This window comes from Urocitellus parryii, chromosome 12 (assembly GCF_045843805.1).
Source record: "Urocitellus parryii isolate mUroPar1 chromosome 12, mUroPar1.hap1, whole genome shotgun sequence".
Classification (NCBI taxonomy): Eukaryota; Metazoa; Chordata; class Mammalia; order Rodentia; family Sciuridae; genus Urocitellus; species Urocitellus parryii.
In genome coordinates this window covers 19,933,313-19,946,609 of record NC_135542.1, presented here as the reverse complement: position 1 = coordinate 19,946,609, position 13,297 = coordinate 19,933,313, and the positions used below count along the sequence as shown (strand labels likewise).

At 45.3% G+C, this 13,297-nt stretch overlaps 1 protein-coding gene across 1 annotated transcript in view; it reads right to left on the bottom strand.

Moving 5' to 3' along the window:
* The window catches only part of LOC144249692 (transmembrane protein 87B-like), a 31,989-nt gene extending 19,761 nt beyond the window's left edge, over positions 1 to 12,228 (bottom strand). The window contains exons 1-6 of the mRNA XM_077791834.1: positions 12,145 to 12,228; positions 8,795 to 8,888; positions 4,489 to 4,560; positions 2,907 to 3,015; positions 2,759 to 2,817; positions 1,580 to 1,683 (exon numbers count right to left, since the gene is read on the bottom strand). Coding sequence (XP_077647960.1) covers positions 1,580 to 1,683; positions 2,759 to 2,817; positions 2,907 to 3,015; positions 4,489 to 4,560; positions 8,795 to 8,869 — 419 coding nt within the window. The 5' untranslated portion in view covers positions 8,870 to 8,888; positions 12,145 to 12,228. The remainder of the gene's footprint in view (positions 1 to 1,579; positions 1,684 to 2,758; positions 2,818 to 2,906; positions 3,016 to 4,488; positions 4,561 to 8,794; positions 8,889 to 12,144) is intronic.
* Positions 12,229 to 13,297: the final 1,069 nt, after the last annotated feature.

Below are 13,297 nucleotides of genomic sequence, written 5' to 3'. Positions count from 1 at the left end.
GCTGGTGAAAGCAGAAGTGGATAAAATCTTTCTGGAAAGCAATTCCACAATCTATACAATCTATGTGCTCAGGCAGGTTATGCCCTGCAGTACTTCTGTCTCCCCGCGAGGTTCTCCTTCCTGCCTGCGGCTTTCCAGCTTGTCCCCTAATGAAGACAAAGTCTGACTGGTGAAAATAAAACCCCTGGTGGAGTCACACTTTTGTGGAGGCAAACATCCTGCTGATGGTGATTAATCAAAGCCTCCTTTCCTCAAGACCTTCTGGTACTAGCTATCACAGTTCCACCTGCCATTCATTCCACTAACAAGAGTTTACCCAGACAGATGTCCAACAGCATTCTTGTTCTTGATAACAGCAAGAGTCTAAAGACAAAATGTCTAATAACTGCTTATATAAACTGCTGTAGGCATATTGTGGAATGCCATAGAGCCTTTAAAAAATAATGTAGTAAGCTATGATGGCGCATGCCTGCAGTCCCAGTGGCTTGGGAGGCTGAGGCAGGAGGATCACAAGTTCAAGGCCAGCCTCAGCAACTCGGTGAGAGCCTAAGCAACTTAGTGAGACCCTGTAACAAAAAGTAAAAAGGGCTAGGGATGTGGCTCAGTAGTAAAGCACCTCTGGGTTCAATCCCCAGTAACAAAAAGCTTTCAAAAAGTACTGGACCTACAAATGACAACATGGAAAGACACGTCTTACACAAAAAGGTGTGAAACAGAGCCATGTGTGTATGACTGCCATTTTTAAAAGGGGGAGAGCAACACACATACTTTTTCCTTTTTTCCTTGAAGGACAGACAAGGAATATAATAGTTGTTTCCGAAGGCTGAGAGGTGAGGCAGGAAGCGGTCTTCCCATCACTGCAGCCCAAGGCATGAGTTTCTGAAGGTGACACTGAAGCCTGCACCACTCTGGTCCCACCCTTCCTTTCCAGCTTTACTCCCCTACAAGCACAGGTGGGGCACCCCAAATCCAAAGATCTAAAAATGTTCTGAACATCATGTCAGTGCTCCAGAAAGTTTCAGATTTTGGATTTCAGATAATCAGGTTAGGGAAGTTCAACTGGTAAAATCTATGCAAATGCTTAATATATAATTGAAAAAATCCAAAATCTGAAACATTCCTGTCCCAAGCGTGTTGGATAAGAGATACTCAACCTTCCATCTGGGCTGTAGCTCAGTGATAGAGCACTTGCCTAGCACAAAGAGGGCCCGAGTTCAAGCCCAGCACCATGAGAAAACAGAAAAAAGAAAGAGGAGACACTCAACCTCAATTCTGACCAAACTGCCTGATTCGCCTTCCCCCACCCAGAAGATGCACATTCTTCCCCAGCTCAATCCTCCACCGTCTGCTCCTTTCCTAAAGGAGCAGCATGCCTCCTCCTGGTATCGTCCTCGTCCCTCTCCCCTCTAGACTGGTTTACACACCTCTTATTTCACTGTCTCGAATTTTTTATGTTTGTCACCCCACTTGACTATATATTGCTTAAAAGCAAAGACTACTTCCCCAGTTTCTAAAAGTGTTTTTGACTCTAGGAGGGGTCAACAAATGCCTGCCAACTTCAACTACGTATGCTAGGTACCTCTGATTATTTGCCGATGGTCTCCACAAAAACATTATTACAATAAGGATGAGTGAGAACAGGAAGCTCCAAAAGGCCTCATCCACCCAGAGTTCCATCCAGTCCTACAAGAAGAGCACGTCAAACAGGAGAAGTTAATTTTCTGACAAACATACAGATTTCCCATCCAAACAGAGCACCATGACGAGGACTAATGGCATCTCTCCAACAAGTAAGTCTTTCAAATAAATAAGTGCCTATTTTTTAAGCAACCTATATTGTTTGAAGTGTTTATAAAGGGCTACTTTCTCTTACAAACATGCCTTTCCATGAAATTTTAGGGTGAACAGAAAGATTTAGAAAACAAAAGATCCTAAAAATACACTTAGAACTTTGAGTATAAAATATTAAGATGAGGGAAGAAAGAAAAAAGTTACCTCTTATTTCATTACATTGTCCTTAAGCCAGCAGCAGCTCAGGATTGAGGGGGCACTTTGTGCTTATTTATGCAGAACTAGAGACTAGCACCAAATCTCAAGAGACCCCTAAAAGAGGGTCTTTCACATTGCAAGTCTGAGAAAGGCATTTTCTTCCAACTAAAACACTCATTGGGAGCAGCTCCTGAAGGCTCACATTGAAAACACCATCACGGACACACGCCCGGCTTAAGGACTCCAGCCCACCATGACACAGACCTGGGCTGCTGTGTAACTCAGTGCAGAGTGTGGGCTTAGCATGCACAGGTCTCTGGATTCAATCCCAAGCACCAAAAAAAAAAAAAAAAAAAAAAAAAAGACAAAAGCCCATCCAACTTCATGGTATGCATGCAAGGAGAAAAAAATTTCCTGTCTTTTTATTTATTTATTACTTTTTGTGCTTGGATGAACCCAGGCAAACACTACCACTGAGTTACAGCTACAGTCCTTTCCTATTATTTTAAACTACAGGAAGGAAATTCTTTTTGAAAATATATAAGAAGTTTAGAAAAAAGCATGATAGAAAAAGGAGATTTAGGGGAAATTCCTTTTTCAGATTCATTTAAAAGAGGTAAAGTGTTGGTAATTCTATACAATATCATTCAAAGTAAAAGGAAATTTTCCATCAAAATTACCTCTATTTGTAAACAAACTAAATTCTTCAAAATTCCACAAAATAGTATAACTAAAATTAATGGCAATTTAACTAGGAAGATTTACTTACTGATTGGCATTTTGCAATTCTAAATGTCTTGGTTGTCCACACCATAAACACTATGGAAGCTGAAACACACATTAAAAAGTCACCTTTGGAGGACAGAACATGAAATATTGAAATGCTTTATCATAATGAGAAAAAGTCAATCACTTACCCAACACAGCAAATATGAGAGTATTTGTAAAGTGCCTATATAAGGAAAATTTCACTGTGTTTTTTCTTAGCCTCAGGGTCTTCATCGTTTGTGCCAAACTTATAAAAATGTGAGAATAGTTAAGGGAAAACATTTTAAATAGTAATGAATAGCTAAAAACCATAATAAGAATCTTATATATTCCAAAATTAATAGTGCTAAACGCAGTTCCTAAAATTTGAAGAAATTTTATCACAGAAAATGTGATTGTAACCAATAGTATATAATCCTGACATATTATACAGAATTTGCTTCAAAATTCACCACAACTGAGAAGAATAAACAGACTTCAAGAGACAGCCGCTGGCAAAGACACCTGGTTCATGCTCATTCCAAGCCAAATGTGTGCAGCCCAGGAGAAAGCTGTGCACGCTGAGACCCCAGGTCAGACACACCACAGATGCCCCTGGATGTGCTGTTTGGCTCAAGCTTGCCTGTTTGCTTCTCTCCTTTTTTTTTTTTTTTTTTTCTGGTCTATTCTCCTTTTATTTCCTGAAAGACCACAATTGGGAAGTTAGGTCATCTACCAGCTCCATTCTATAGATTAAAAAAACGTATGCAGTATAAACTAGATCTTCAGTAGGTGGAGACCTTCCTGGACACACTACCAAAGAGGGGAGGGTGACTGTACAGGAGGAAGAAGACTACAGGTCTCTAAGAGTCACAAAGGTCAGGCAGAGAAGGGTGAGGCCAGCAAGAAGGGAACAGGAGTGGGTGTGGGACTGGATTTGACTGGGGATTTCCTTGAGGTCAGCAGTTGAGAGAAGGCCTTCCAGAGGGCTATGCAGGCTAGGGCTATGGGTCAAAGTTCAGGGCCCTCAGGAAGGAGAGGGCTTAAAGTGTGGTCCAGACAGTATCTGGTGCAGACTGGCCAGTAGATAACAAGAAGTCAGCTAGGCATTCACGTCCTGTGTGGAGGGGGCTTCTCTGTAGCAGACTTTTCCCAGAACACAAATGCAGGGATTTCTGAACCTGGATTCAGGTAATGTCGCCTTTCAGAAGCAAGGATTGCAGCCAGATCTCTGCCTTGACCCTGGTTCCCTCTGGAGCAGACCAGCCAGCGTTGCTTGTGAACTGAACACTGCCCAGGCAGAGCTGGGCACTAGAAGGGAGCGTTTATGCCTATTTTAAATTCTAAATATTTCATAAATCAAAAACTTGGTTTTCATATGAAAACTAAAGTAGTTGGTAAAGCTACAAAACTGCTTTTCAGTGTTCCTGAATGGTGAATATTACAAAGAACATCAATTTCTAAAGTAACATAACCCAGTCCACCAGAACTACTGTTAGAACTTACAAAAATGCTTTTATTCCTTAAACAACAAGATGAAAAAACCTGGCCTTGTTTAATCATTTGGAAATGTTTTTTAAAAACCAGGGAATAAAAATATCAAAAGTAAAAGGGAAGCTGCCTAAGCCTTCACTTACCAACACACTGCTATTTGGGGTACAGTATAAACCACTCCTCCCGTGATAGGAAAGCAGCAGCAAGAGCAACAGGCTTGTCCCCAGTGAGGTCCCAGCTTGTGCTAGGAAAGGATATCCACCAGCACAAGCCCGAGTCGAGCAGGGAGAGAGGCAGGCTGGCCAGAAGGACAAGGTCAGAATCACTCGCCTGCAGCAAAACAGCAAAACACAATAGCAGAGAAAGTGGGAGCACACATGAGAAAAGCTGGGCTTAGGAGAGTTGCGGCTCTCCTGTCTTCCTTGAGGGTCAAATTCTTACATGAGTAGCCATGTAAGTTCCTCAGATTCAGAGGAAGCAAAGTCTTTGGTCGAAGCATTCAGTTCTGTATGTATCATGCCCTACTTCTCATTTGTCATCTGTGATCATTGGGGACATACGCTGGGGTCTGTTCTGTTTTTGGTTTTATACATACAGCAGACTTTCTGCTTTAATAGTGGAAATTAGCCAACAGCAATCTGAAGGCGAACCTCAAGAGTTCAGGATCCAGCAGAAATGGATACTAGATTTCCTTCCTCTCATCAAGGCAATTCTAATTTCTGGACTTCTGTTTTCTTTCTCCTGGTACTGGGGGTTGAACCCATGAGCACATTTTGGCAGGGCCTGAGACAGACTGAGACAGGGCCTCAAGTAAGTGCCCAGGGTAGCCTGGAACTTGCAGTGCTCCTGTCTCAGCCTCCCGAGTAGCAGGAGTGTGCCCCAAGCCCAGAGGGTGCTATTTCTTAACGAGGCACCTCAGAGGGCCTGTGAGTATAATTCAGGAGTCTGCAACAGCCCCTGTGGGCAGGGCTCCTGGAGTGGGGCATGTTCTGTGGGGAGCTCCTACGGCTTTCATGGTATTTCCAAAGCCATTTCTGATCCAGTACTCAAAGAAGGTCAAGAACCACTGCTTTGAAGAGAAAGGATAATGAATTAAGTCCAGAGTTGTTTTTTCAACTTGGAAGTTCACAAATACATAGTTTACAAAAACACTTAGAGTTCACAAATAGGGACTTTAAAGAATAGACAGGCCAGGCTTAGAAAACATCCCACATGGGGCTCAGAGAAGCCACGGGCAGGGCTCCCTCCGCCAGCAAACCTGGGAGAAGGAGGTCTTCCCTGTAGGGAAGAGACATAGGCAAGCTCAAGCCCTCTGGGCCTTCCTGTGAGAAACAGATGAGAAAATGAAAAGAATGCAAGGGAAACAGTAAAAAAAATTAAATGGCGAAAGATGAAAGTGTTACAGAGTGGAAACAAAAAGAACATGGTAAAACATGAAACCTATCGACCAGGACAGTGTCAACAAGGATGTAATGTGGGAGAGACAGACCACGTCCAGGGTACGCACAGCCTCAACTCTGCTCTGACCAGCCCACATTTTCTCTAGAATTCCTCCCATTTCCCCCAGTCTCACCACAGAGGATAAAAAGACAGGGATCTCCACCCTTAACCTATGACTCAGGTCCCTGCAGGACCCAGTTGCCACTGTCCCCACAGTGCCCCCGCTGCCACATGCCGCAGCCCCTCCACCAGAGCCTGCTCCATGCCTGCCCTTCCCAGCCCTGCACGTGGCACGGCAATCTCAACAGCACAGGTCTGTCTCCCCAGGGTGGTCCCCTGCCCTGCCACCTCCCTCAGCTCTGCTCCCCCTTTCAGCCTCGTCTTCCCCTGCAGCGAGGCACCAGCCCAGCTCCTTACTTCACTGGGCCGCCTATTCTCCTTGGGTGATGTCACAGCTGCCTCCTTCTCCCACCACACGACTTCTGATCAGACCCTTGGCTCCAGCTCGACCCCTCTGCAAATCGAAGCTGTGATGTTTTTATTTGTACTTCTGGCAGTGCCGGGGTGGGACCCAGGGCTTCCTGCACACCAGGCCCAGCACTCCACCTCAGAGCTGCGTCTAGCCCGGGCTGGCACTGCCAACTCTCTTCCCAGGAACACCCTGGGCTGCCCAAACCGCCTTCATTTTGGCTCATTCTCCAATTTCAACACCCCAAGAACTGCCACACTGCCGCCAGTAGCCCCAAGGATACACCTGAGACCTTTGAGAACCCATTTCTAGCAACGATACTGCTGGACTTACATCTTTCTGACCCTTAGTAGGTCTTGAGGGCCCTGCAAGTGACTCCTGACCAGACTTCCTGTCTCCTCTTCCAGGTCACCTCGTAGCACTCCCAAGTCATGCCACCCACTTGTCGTGATTCTCCTGCTCTCCACGGCAGCTGCTAGAGGGACTTGTACCCCGTGCTGTCCTTCCTCTGTCCCACCTGCTCGATTCACAACACACGTGCCCAGCAGGAAAGCTGCCCAGACAGTCTGCCACTGTTCTCTTCCTACGATCTGTTCCCCTCATTTCTTCCTGAAAGCCTTTCCCAGTCCTCCTGATAAGTGCCCCCTGTCCTGTCGGTTTCAAAGTCAGTGTTATTGTTCCTATGAAGGCTTCCTTGGTTTTACGCCAGAATTAATTTCTCCTCCCTCTGTTCATATTAACCACTCTAAAAAGGCAATTGCTACTGCAGTATTACTGCTAGTTATATATCTGTCCCCTCTTTAGGGATGCAGGGACAGTCTTCTTCCTATCAGTACAAGGTACACACAAAGCATCTAAATTCTGGTGGAATTAAACAGAAAATACAAAGACAGTCCTTATCTGGGGAGTTATTACTTCTTCACCTTCAACTAAACTTATATACTAAGATAACAATAATTCATAACCACATTTCATCCTATCATTATTACGAATTAAAAGTAATCTGATTTTAATGATACAACAAACTGTTTTAGAAGGACACAGTAAAGGATATGAACCACACAAAAATGGAGTCAATAACTGCTAAAATAATGTCACCCAAGACAACAGCTAAGTGGTTAGAACCCTGGAAGATAAAAACAAGGAAGCCTGAATGTAAGTTTCATCACAGTTTAGCAATTATTATCTGATAAAGGAAAACAATTCAGTTTATTTTATCACTGTGTGATGTCACATAAAAAATTTTCTCTCTTAAGAGAACTGTGTTTAGCATGTGAAAATGATCTGTTTGGCAGTAACAAATGTCAACTGGTCACCAGCTCACTTGATAATAGCAATGCAAAACTATTATGGGCTAGCAAATAAAAAGCACTGAGTCCCAAGCTGCCAATCTCCTCCCTCTCAGCAAATCTCCAGCCAGTACTGCTAATGAACCAGACTCCCCACTGTGTGAAGAGGCACAGGAAGTAAAACAAGGAGGGCTGCACCTGAGGCAAACACAAACCAAGACTTCACCCTGACTAGTCATATTTAAAACAGTCACTAAAATGTTAGGTAGAAGGTTAAGGAAATGCAATTTATGTGCGCCACTTAAATGTGGAATAGGTATCTTTTCTATTTTCTTTTTAGCAAAGAAAAATTTCATGTGAATTATATAAATGTAAATTCAGAGTTCATTATTATTATGAAAAAATAAATCTACTAAAAGAAAAAAAGAGCAGGTGTATTTAACAGGTATGGATGTACCACATGAGAGGAAGAGAAATGAGGCTTTGACATTCACTGGACAGATGTCCTGCTTTGGGGTCAGATTCAGTATGTGAGAGAGGCTTTTTGTGGTGACACACACACGCCCCCCTATGCACAATGATCTGATTCACACATCTAACCCAAAGGTCACTCTGGGTGGCATCACAAGGTAGGGTACAGTCACCTTAATCACCCAGCCCAGTCGAGTATTAAGAAAAGCCAAAGCGGGACATGGAAAGGTCCTCACAGATGAAGACATCACCCCTTCCTCACCAGCAGCACTGCTGCCCACGTCGCTCAAGTCTCTGTTCTCAACGTACCTCCTGGGCCTAACAATGGGGCCTGCTGAACCCCCAAAATAGCCACAAGAGACAGAGAAATCTCACAACCAGTAACACTTAGGGAAGCGATGAGATGTCATGCTGATATGCCTGGAGGGTGTCATTGACTTTGTCCACTTGACACATCTTAAAATCCAGAATGAAGGAAGATATGAATGTGTGCAGATTGAAAATGGCACAGACAATGTTCTTTATGAAGAACCACTGGACAGTCTGAGATAGAGCTGATTCTGAGGAGGACATCATGTCATAAAAGGTAAATATCCCAGGGAAAAAAGCTCTGCTGGGGTCTTAATAAAATTTCTGGGATCTTAAAAAAAAATCATCTCAGGAGCTAAAATATGTTTCACAGCAACAATAATAAAGGGTTGGTGGGAGGGCTGGGGTTGTGGCTCAGCAGTAGAGCACTTGCCTAGCACATTCGAGGCCCTGGGTTTGATCCTCAGCACCACATAAAAATAAACAAAATTAAAAACAAAAAACAAAAAACTATTGTGTCCAACTGAAAAAACAAAATAAGTATTAAAAAGAATAAAAGGGGTAGTGGGAATCATGCAGTTCTTACCCCAATGACTCTCATCACACCCTCCAGAGCAGCAAAGATGAAGTAGAGCAGTCCCAGTCCAATCACTCGGTGCATGACGGTTCCTAGACGTGGCCTACAGCCAAGGGAGACAGAGGAAGGGAAGGCCGTGAGAGCATGGCACACGGGAAGGGCACCTCTAAGCAGCTCAGTCTGCCCCAGCCTGGGAGGCACTGTCCCAGGATGCAGTGGTCTTCCTATCGGTCCCTTCCTGTAGGACCTGAAGCTGCACAGGCCAGGGAAGCACAGCTGGAGGACAGCAGAGTGCCAGAGGACTCTGCTCAACTTCAAGCAACACAATGACCACAATCGGATACTGTTTCTGCAAGTGGACCAGAAGGCTGTGGAAACTGAGAAGCTAAGTGACCACTTCCAATGGCCACTGGCAGGACCCCTACTACAAACTGTTGTGAGACAGGTCTGCCTGGAGGCCACTCACTGCTCTTCTGACTTGGAGGACAGATGGACTCCAGGGCTTTCCTCTGATCTCTGCCTGTGCCACTTGGAACAGGAGCACTAACAGAATCTAGCTTCATTCTTTAAACTGAGAAATTAAAAATAACATTTCTGACTTGTAAAACACCAATGAACTAGAGAAATGCAAAGGTAGTGTTTTTTATAATCAATAATATGAAAAAAAAACATTTCATGACATTTTTAAGTCAGAATTGACTGCAGCACATACATTTAGAATACAAAAAACCCTTTTCTGAATCTTTTCTGAATCTACCAGAATAAAACCTGATTTTGAAAAAAATAAGGCAGTCATTTTGAAATAAAATCTAAATAAAGATTAAAGTCCATAATTAATCTTTAAAATTATTTACCTAGTTTAGTGAATCTTCTAGTTACAACCAGAAAACCAGAGTGGAGAGTCCAACAGGAGAAGCCAGCAGTGGAGGGCTATTCAGCAAGGGCCTGTGCCCCGCCCCACCCAAGCTCCAACACACTGCTGGTGCTGAAGCTCACAACCAGACCTGCACTGCAGGGCCGGACCCTGGCCACGGGGTCTATGCTGTCTACCGTACAGGCCACACAGAGCATTTGAGAAGGAATCTCAGTGACCCCAGTGAAAAAAAAGGCCTCCTGCCTACAGCCTTTTCAACTCCCTGAAACCCAAGCTCACACGCACAAGCAGGCATTCGGTGCAGGTTACTGAGCACGTGCTAAGGACTGCACTGGGGCTCAGAGTCAAGGACCCAAGACCAGCAAGGCTCCTGCCCCGGGGACTCACACTTGAGTGTAGGGGGGCAGGCAATAAATACTAATGGCCACAATAGGTGGCTTTATAAAAAAGATGAAGGGCCGGGGGCCACCCAGCATGCACTATGGAGTCCTGGGAGATGGTGGAGGAGCACAGGTCTGGATGGGGAGGAAGCACTGGAGCCCGGTGCAGAGGGAAAGCTGGACCTGTCAAGGCTGGGATTTTGTCAAGAGGCCGACCAAGGCAAAATCGAGCGGAGGCGGAGTTGGAGTCGGAAGGCCAATGTGGGCACTCCAAGGCTGGGGCTCAGCAAGGGAGCCGAGGAAGGAACAGCCAGCGACTGAGGACAGAACTCCCGAGGCACTCTGCAAACTGAGCAAAGCCAGGGCTCAAACAGAAGCTAACAGCGGGACCCCTGACCAGCCTAAGCAGGGCCACGTGGACAGGCAAGGGGACATCATGGTGACCTGACAAGAGGGGTCTCAGTGGATCAGTGGGGGCAGAACCTCCCCTGGGGATGTCAAGATTACACGGGAAGTTGGGGTGACAAGTGCAGGATGCTCACAGGAGAAGTTGCACAGCACATGGTGACGAGAAGTGAGGTAGGAGCAGGGAGGGCCATGGGGGGATTTGGGGACCTTGCTTTTAAAAATGGTAGAAACAGAGGGGACCAACCGGGGAGGAAAATCAATACAGGGAAACTGGAACTGCTGCAGGGGCACAGGGCAGAGATGTGTGCAGGGCCAAGAGAGGTGCGTGTAGTGGGTGTCCCAGCAAGCCAGGACCTGAGAACCACAGTGCAGAAGACTCTCAGCTAGGAGAGAGCCAGGGGCAGCTGTGAGGGGGTGGGCGAAGGTGGAGACTTGAGAAGAGGGGTGAAGCTGCTCTGCAACGGGGTCTAGGAGAGACCCCAGCAGTAGCTCAAGTGCACAGGGCAGTGAAGTCCAGTGCCGTCCCAGGCAGATGTCCCTGTGCAGGGGTGAGCCTGACACAGTCACAAAACTGGACTTACCCAGCTGGACTGGGCTGCTGTCGAGAAGGCCGACCAAGAGAAAGGGCAGCAGCAGGGGCAAGAACCCTGCGGGACCAAGGAAGCTAAGCCAGAGAAGCCAAGTGAGGACACACAGGGAAAGGGACACTGAAGGTGCTAGGGCCCAAAGGTCAGAGGGCACACTGGGGACAGAAAGAACAGAAGCCAATTTATGAGAGACAGGAAAGAGGAGACGGCAGTTGAAAAGATATGTTCAAAATTAAAACTATGAAGAGGGTGCGCTTAACCATGACAGTGAAGTTTAGAACAAGACCACGGAGACCAGCTGTGGGAGGAGCTGAAGCCAAGGGCAGGAGAGGTGGGCGTGAGCCCATCTGCCCAGGACCAGGAAGCACAGGAAACTCCAGCAGGGGAGGTGCTGGGGAGGAAGATGAAGGGCAGGAGTCTGGCAGCCCACAGAGTACCTTGAGAAGATGCAGCAGGGGACCCAGGGGACCATCTGAAGGCGTGAGCTTCTGGGAGTAAGAGAATTTAGGAAGGCAGGGAGAACAATGGTCTGAAAAGAGCAGTGAGGATAAAGAGGACGAGTTCTCCCGACTCATGCCCAGGAAGCTACAGACTTGAGAGGAAAGGCCTGCTGGTGGCTCCAGGCTAGCGAGGTCCTCAGGGAATGGTCAGGTTCATTAGAAATCCTGCTGACACGGTGTCTAATCAACTCTATAACACTCAAATGTGATTTTAAAAGCTTTCCTGTACTGGCTAGAAAACAAAATGGCTTGAACTTCAAGAATCATTTTAGACTTTCCATCATCCTTCAAGTTAACACTTTGTTAACCTACTATAAAGTTATTAGAATTCAAATTCAGAATACTTATTTGAAAATAACATAAAATAACTAGCACATGGGAATCTTTTTACTTTTTTTGGCCGAGGATGGGACCTAGGATCCTATGTATGCTAGGCAAATGTTCTACCACTAAGCTACAGCCCCAGTCCGGGAAGTCTCTTAAAACCATTTTCTTGCGGATTTTACCCTTGGGGATTTGCATAATGATACAGAGACGGTTCCAGTTCCACCAAGATCATAATGTGTACTAGGTAAGAGACAGGGTATGTTTCCCATGCCCCACTACTTACTTCACAATACCATAGCCCAAGCTCACAATGATCACCAGGAGGCGGGCCAACGTCCTCTTAACTGCAGATATCAACTCGGCGAATATCAATAAGCCTTGGGCTGAGGGGGAAAAAAGAAAGTACTTCACTGTGTGTACCTTGAAGGCCTTCCACCCAAGATGTTAGACGTGTGCTCTGAACAACTACAGTCTGAACTCAGAACAATTAGCCAGATTTTCTTTAAAAGTTCTTCTCCAAGCCAAATGACGTTTGAAACCTCAGGGATGGAGAAGCCATAGTCTCCTGAAGAATTCGCTCCAAAAGTGCTCAGCTCTGCTGGCAGTGCTCTTCTGTCACCCAATGCCTGTCTCCTGAGCATCCTCAGTTCTTTCCCCTGGAGGTTACCCACAACTCTCCCTCTTCCTGTCCTATGACTACCTGAAAGTCATAACACCCACCAGAATTCTTTCTCAGGATGCCTTCATCACTTATTTATGTAAAACGCATCTGTTAGGAGTCCAGCACTTGGCCAGCGTGTTGAGGCCCTGGGTTCGAACTCCAGCATCACATACACACGCGTGCATGCACATACGCATGTTATGCTCCCACTGGGTGGCTATAACAGAACAGAAACCTTGATCCCCACCTGCATGGGACCTGTACTCTGCCCAAGTAAACAGAATTCACCCTATTTCCTGCATGGTGGACGTGACACAGTAACCCTGGGACTGGAGGAAGCATGGAGGGTCAGCTTGCATCTCAAAAGCATGCATCAAAGCCAATTTTCCAAATGTATCTTGAAATTTCTGATGTAATTTCAAGAAATGCAAGTGAACAAAAAATTTTTTCACATTGGTTTAAGTATGAACTACGCTTATTCATTCCACTTCTAATAAACTTTATATTTTAGATGTACTAGAAGTTGCAAAGCTACTACAGAGTTCCCACAGTCGTTTAATATTTTAATTTAATATTAAAAATGTTAATACCTTACATTTACTGTGGGACTTTTCTCATAATTAATGAACCATCATCAAGTCATTGCTATTACAGGTTGAGCATCCCTAATGCAAAAATTTTAAATCCAGAATACTCCAGAATCTGAAACTTTATTAGCCCTAATCAGATGACACAAGTAGAAAATTACCTATTATGAAAACTTTGTGGAAGTATT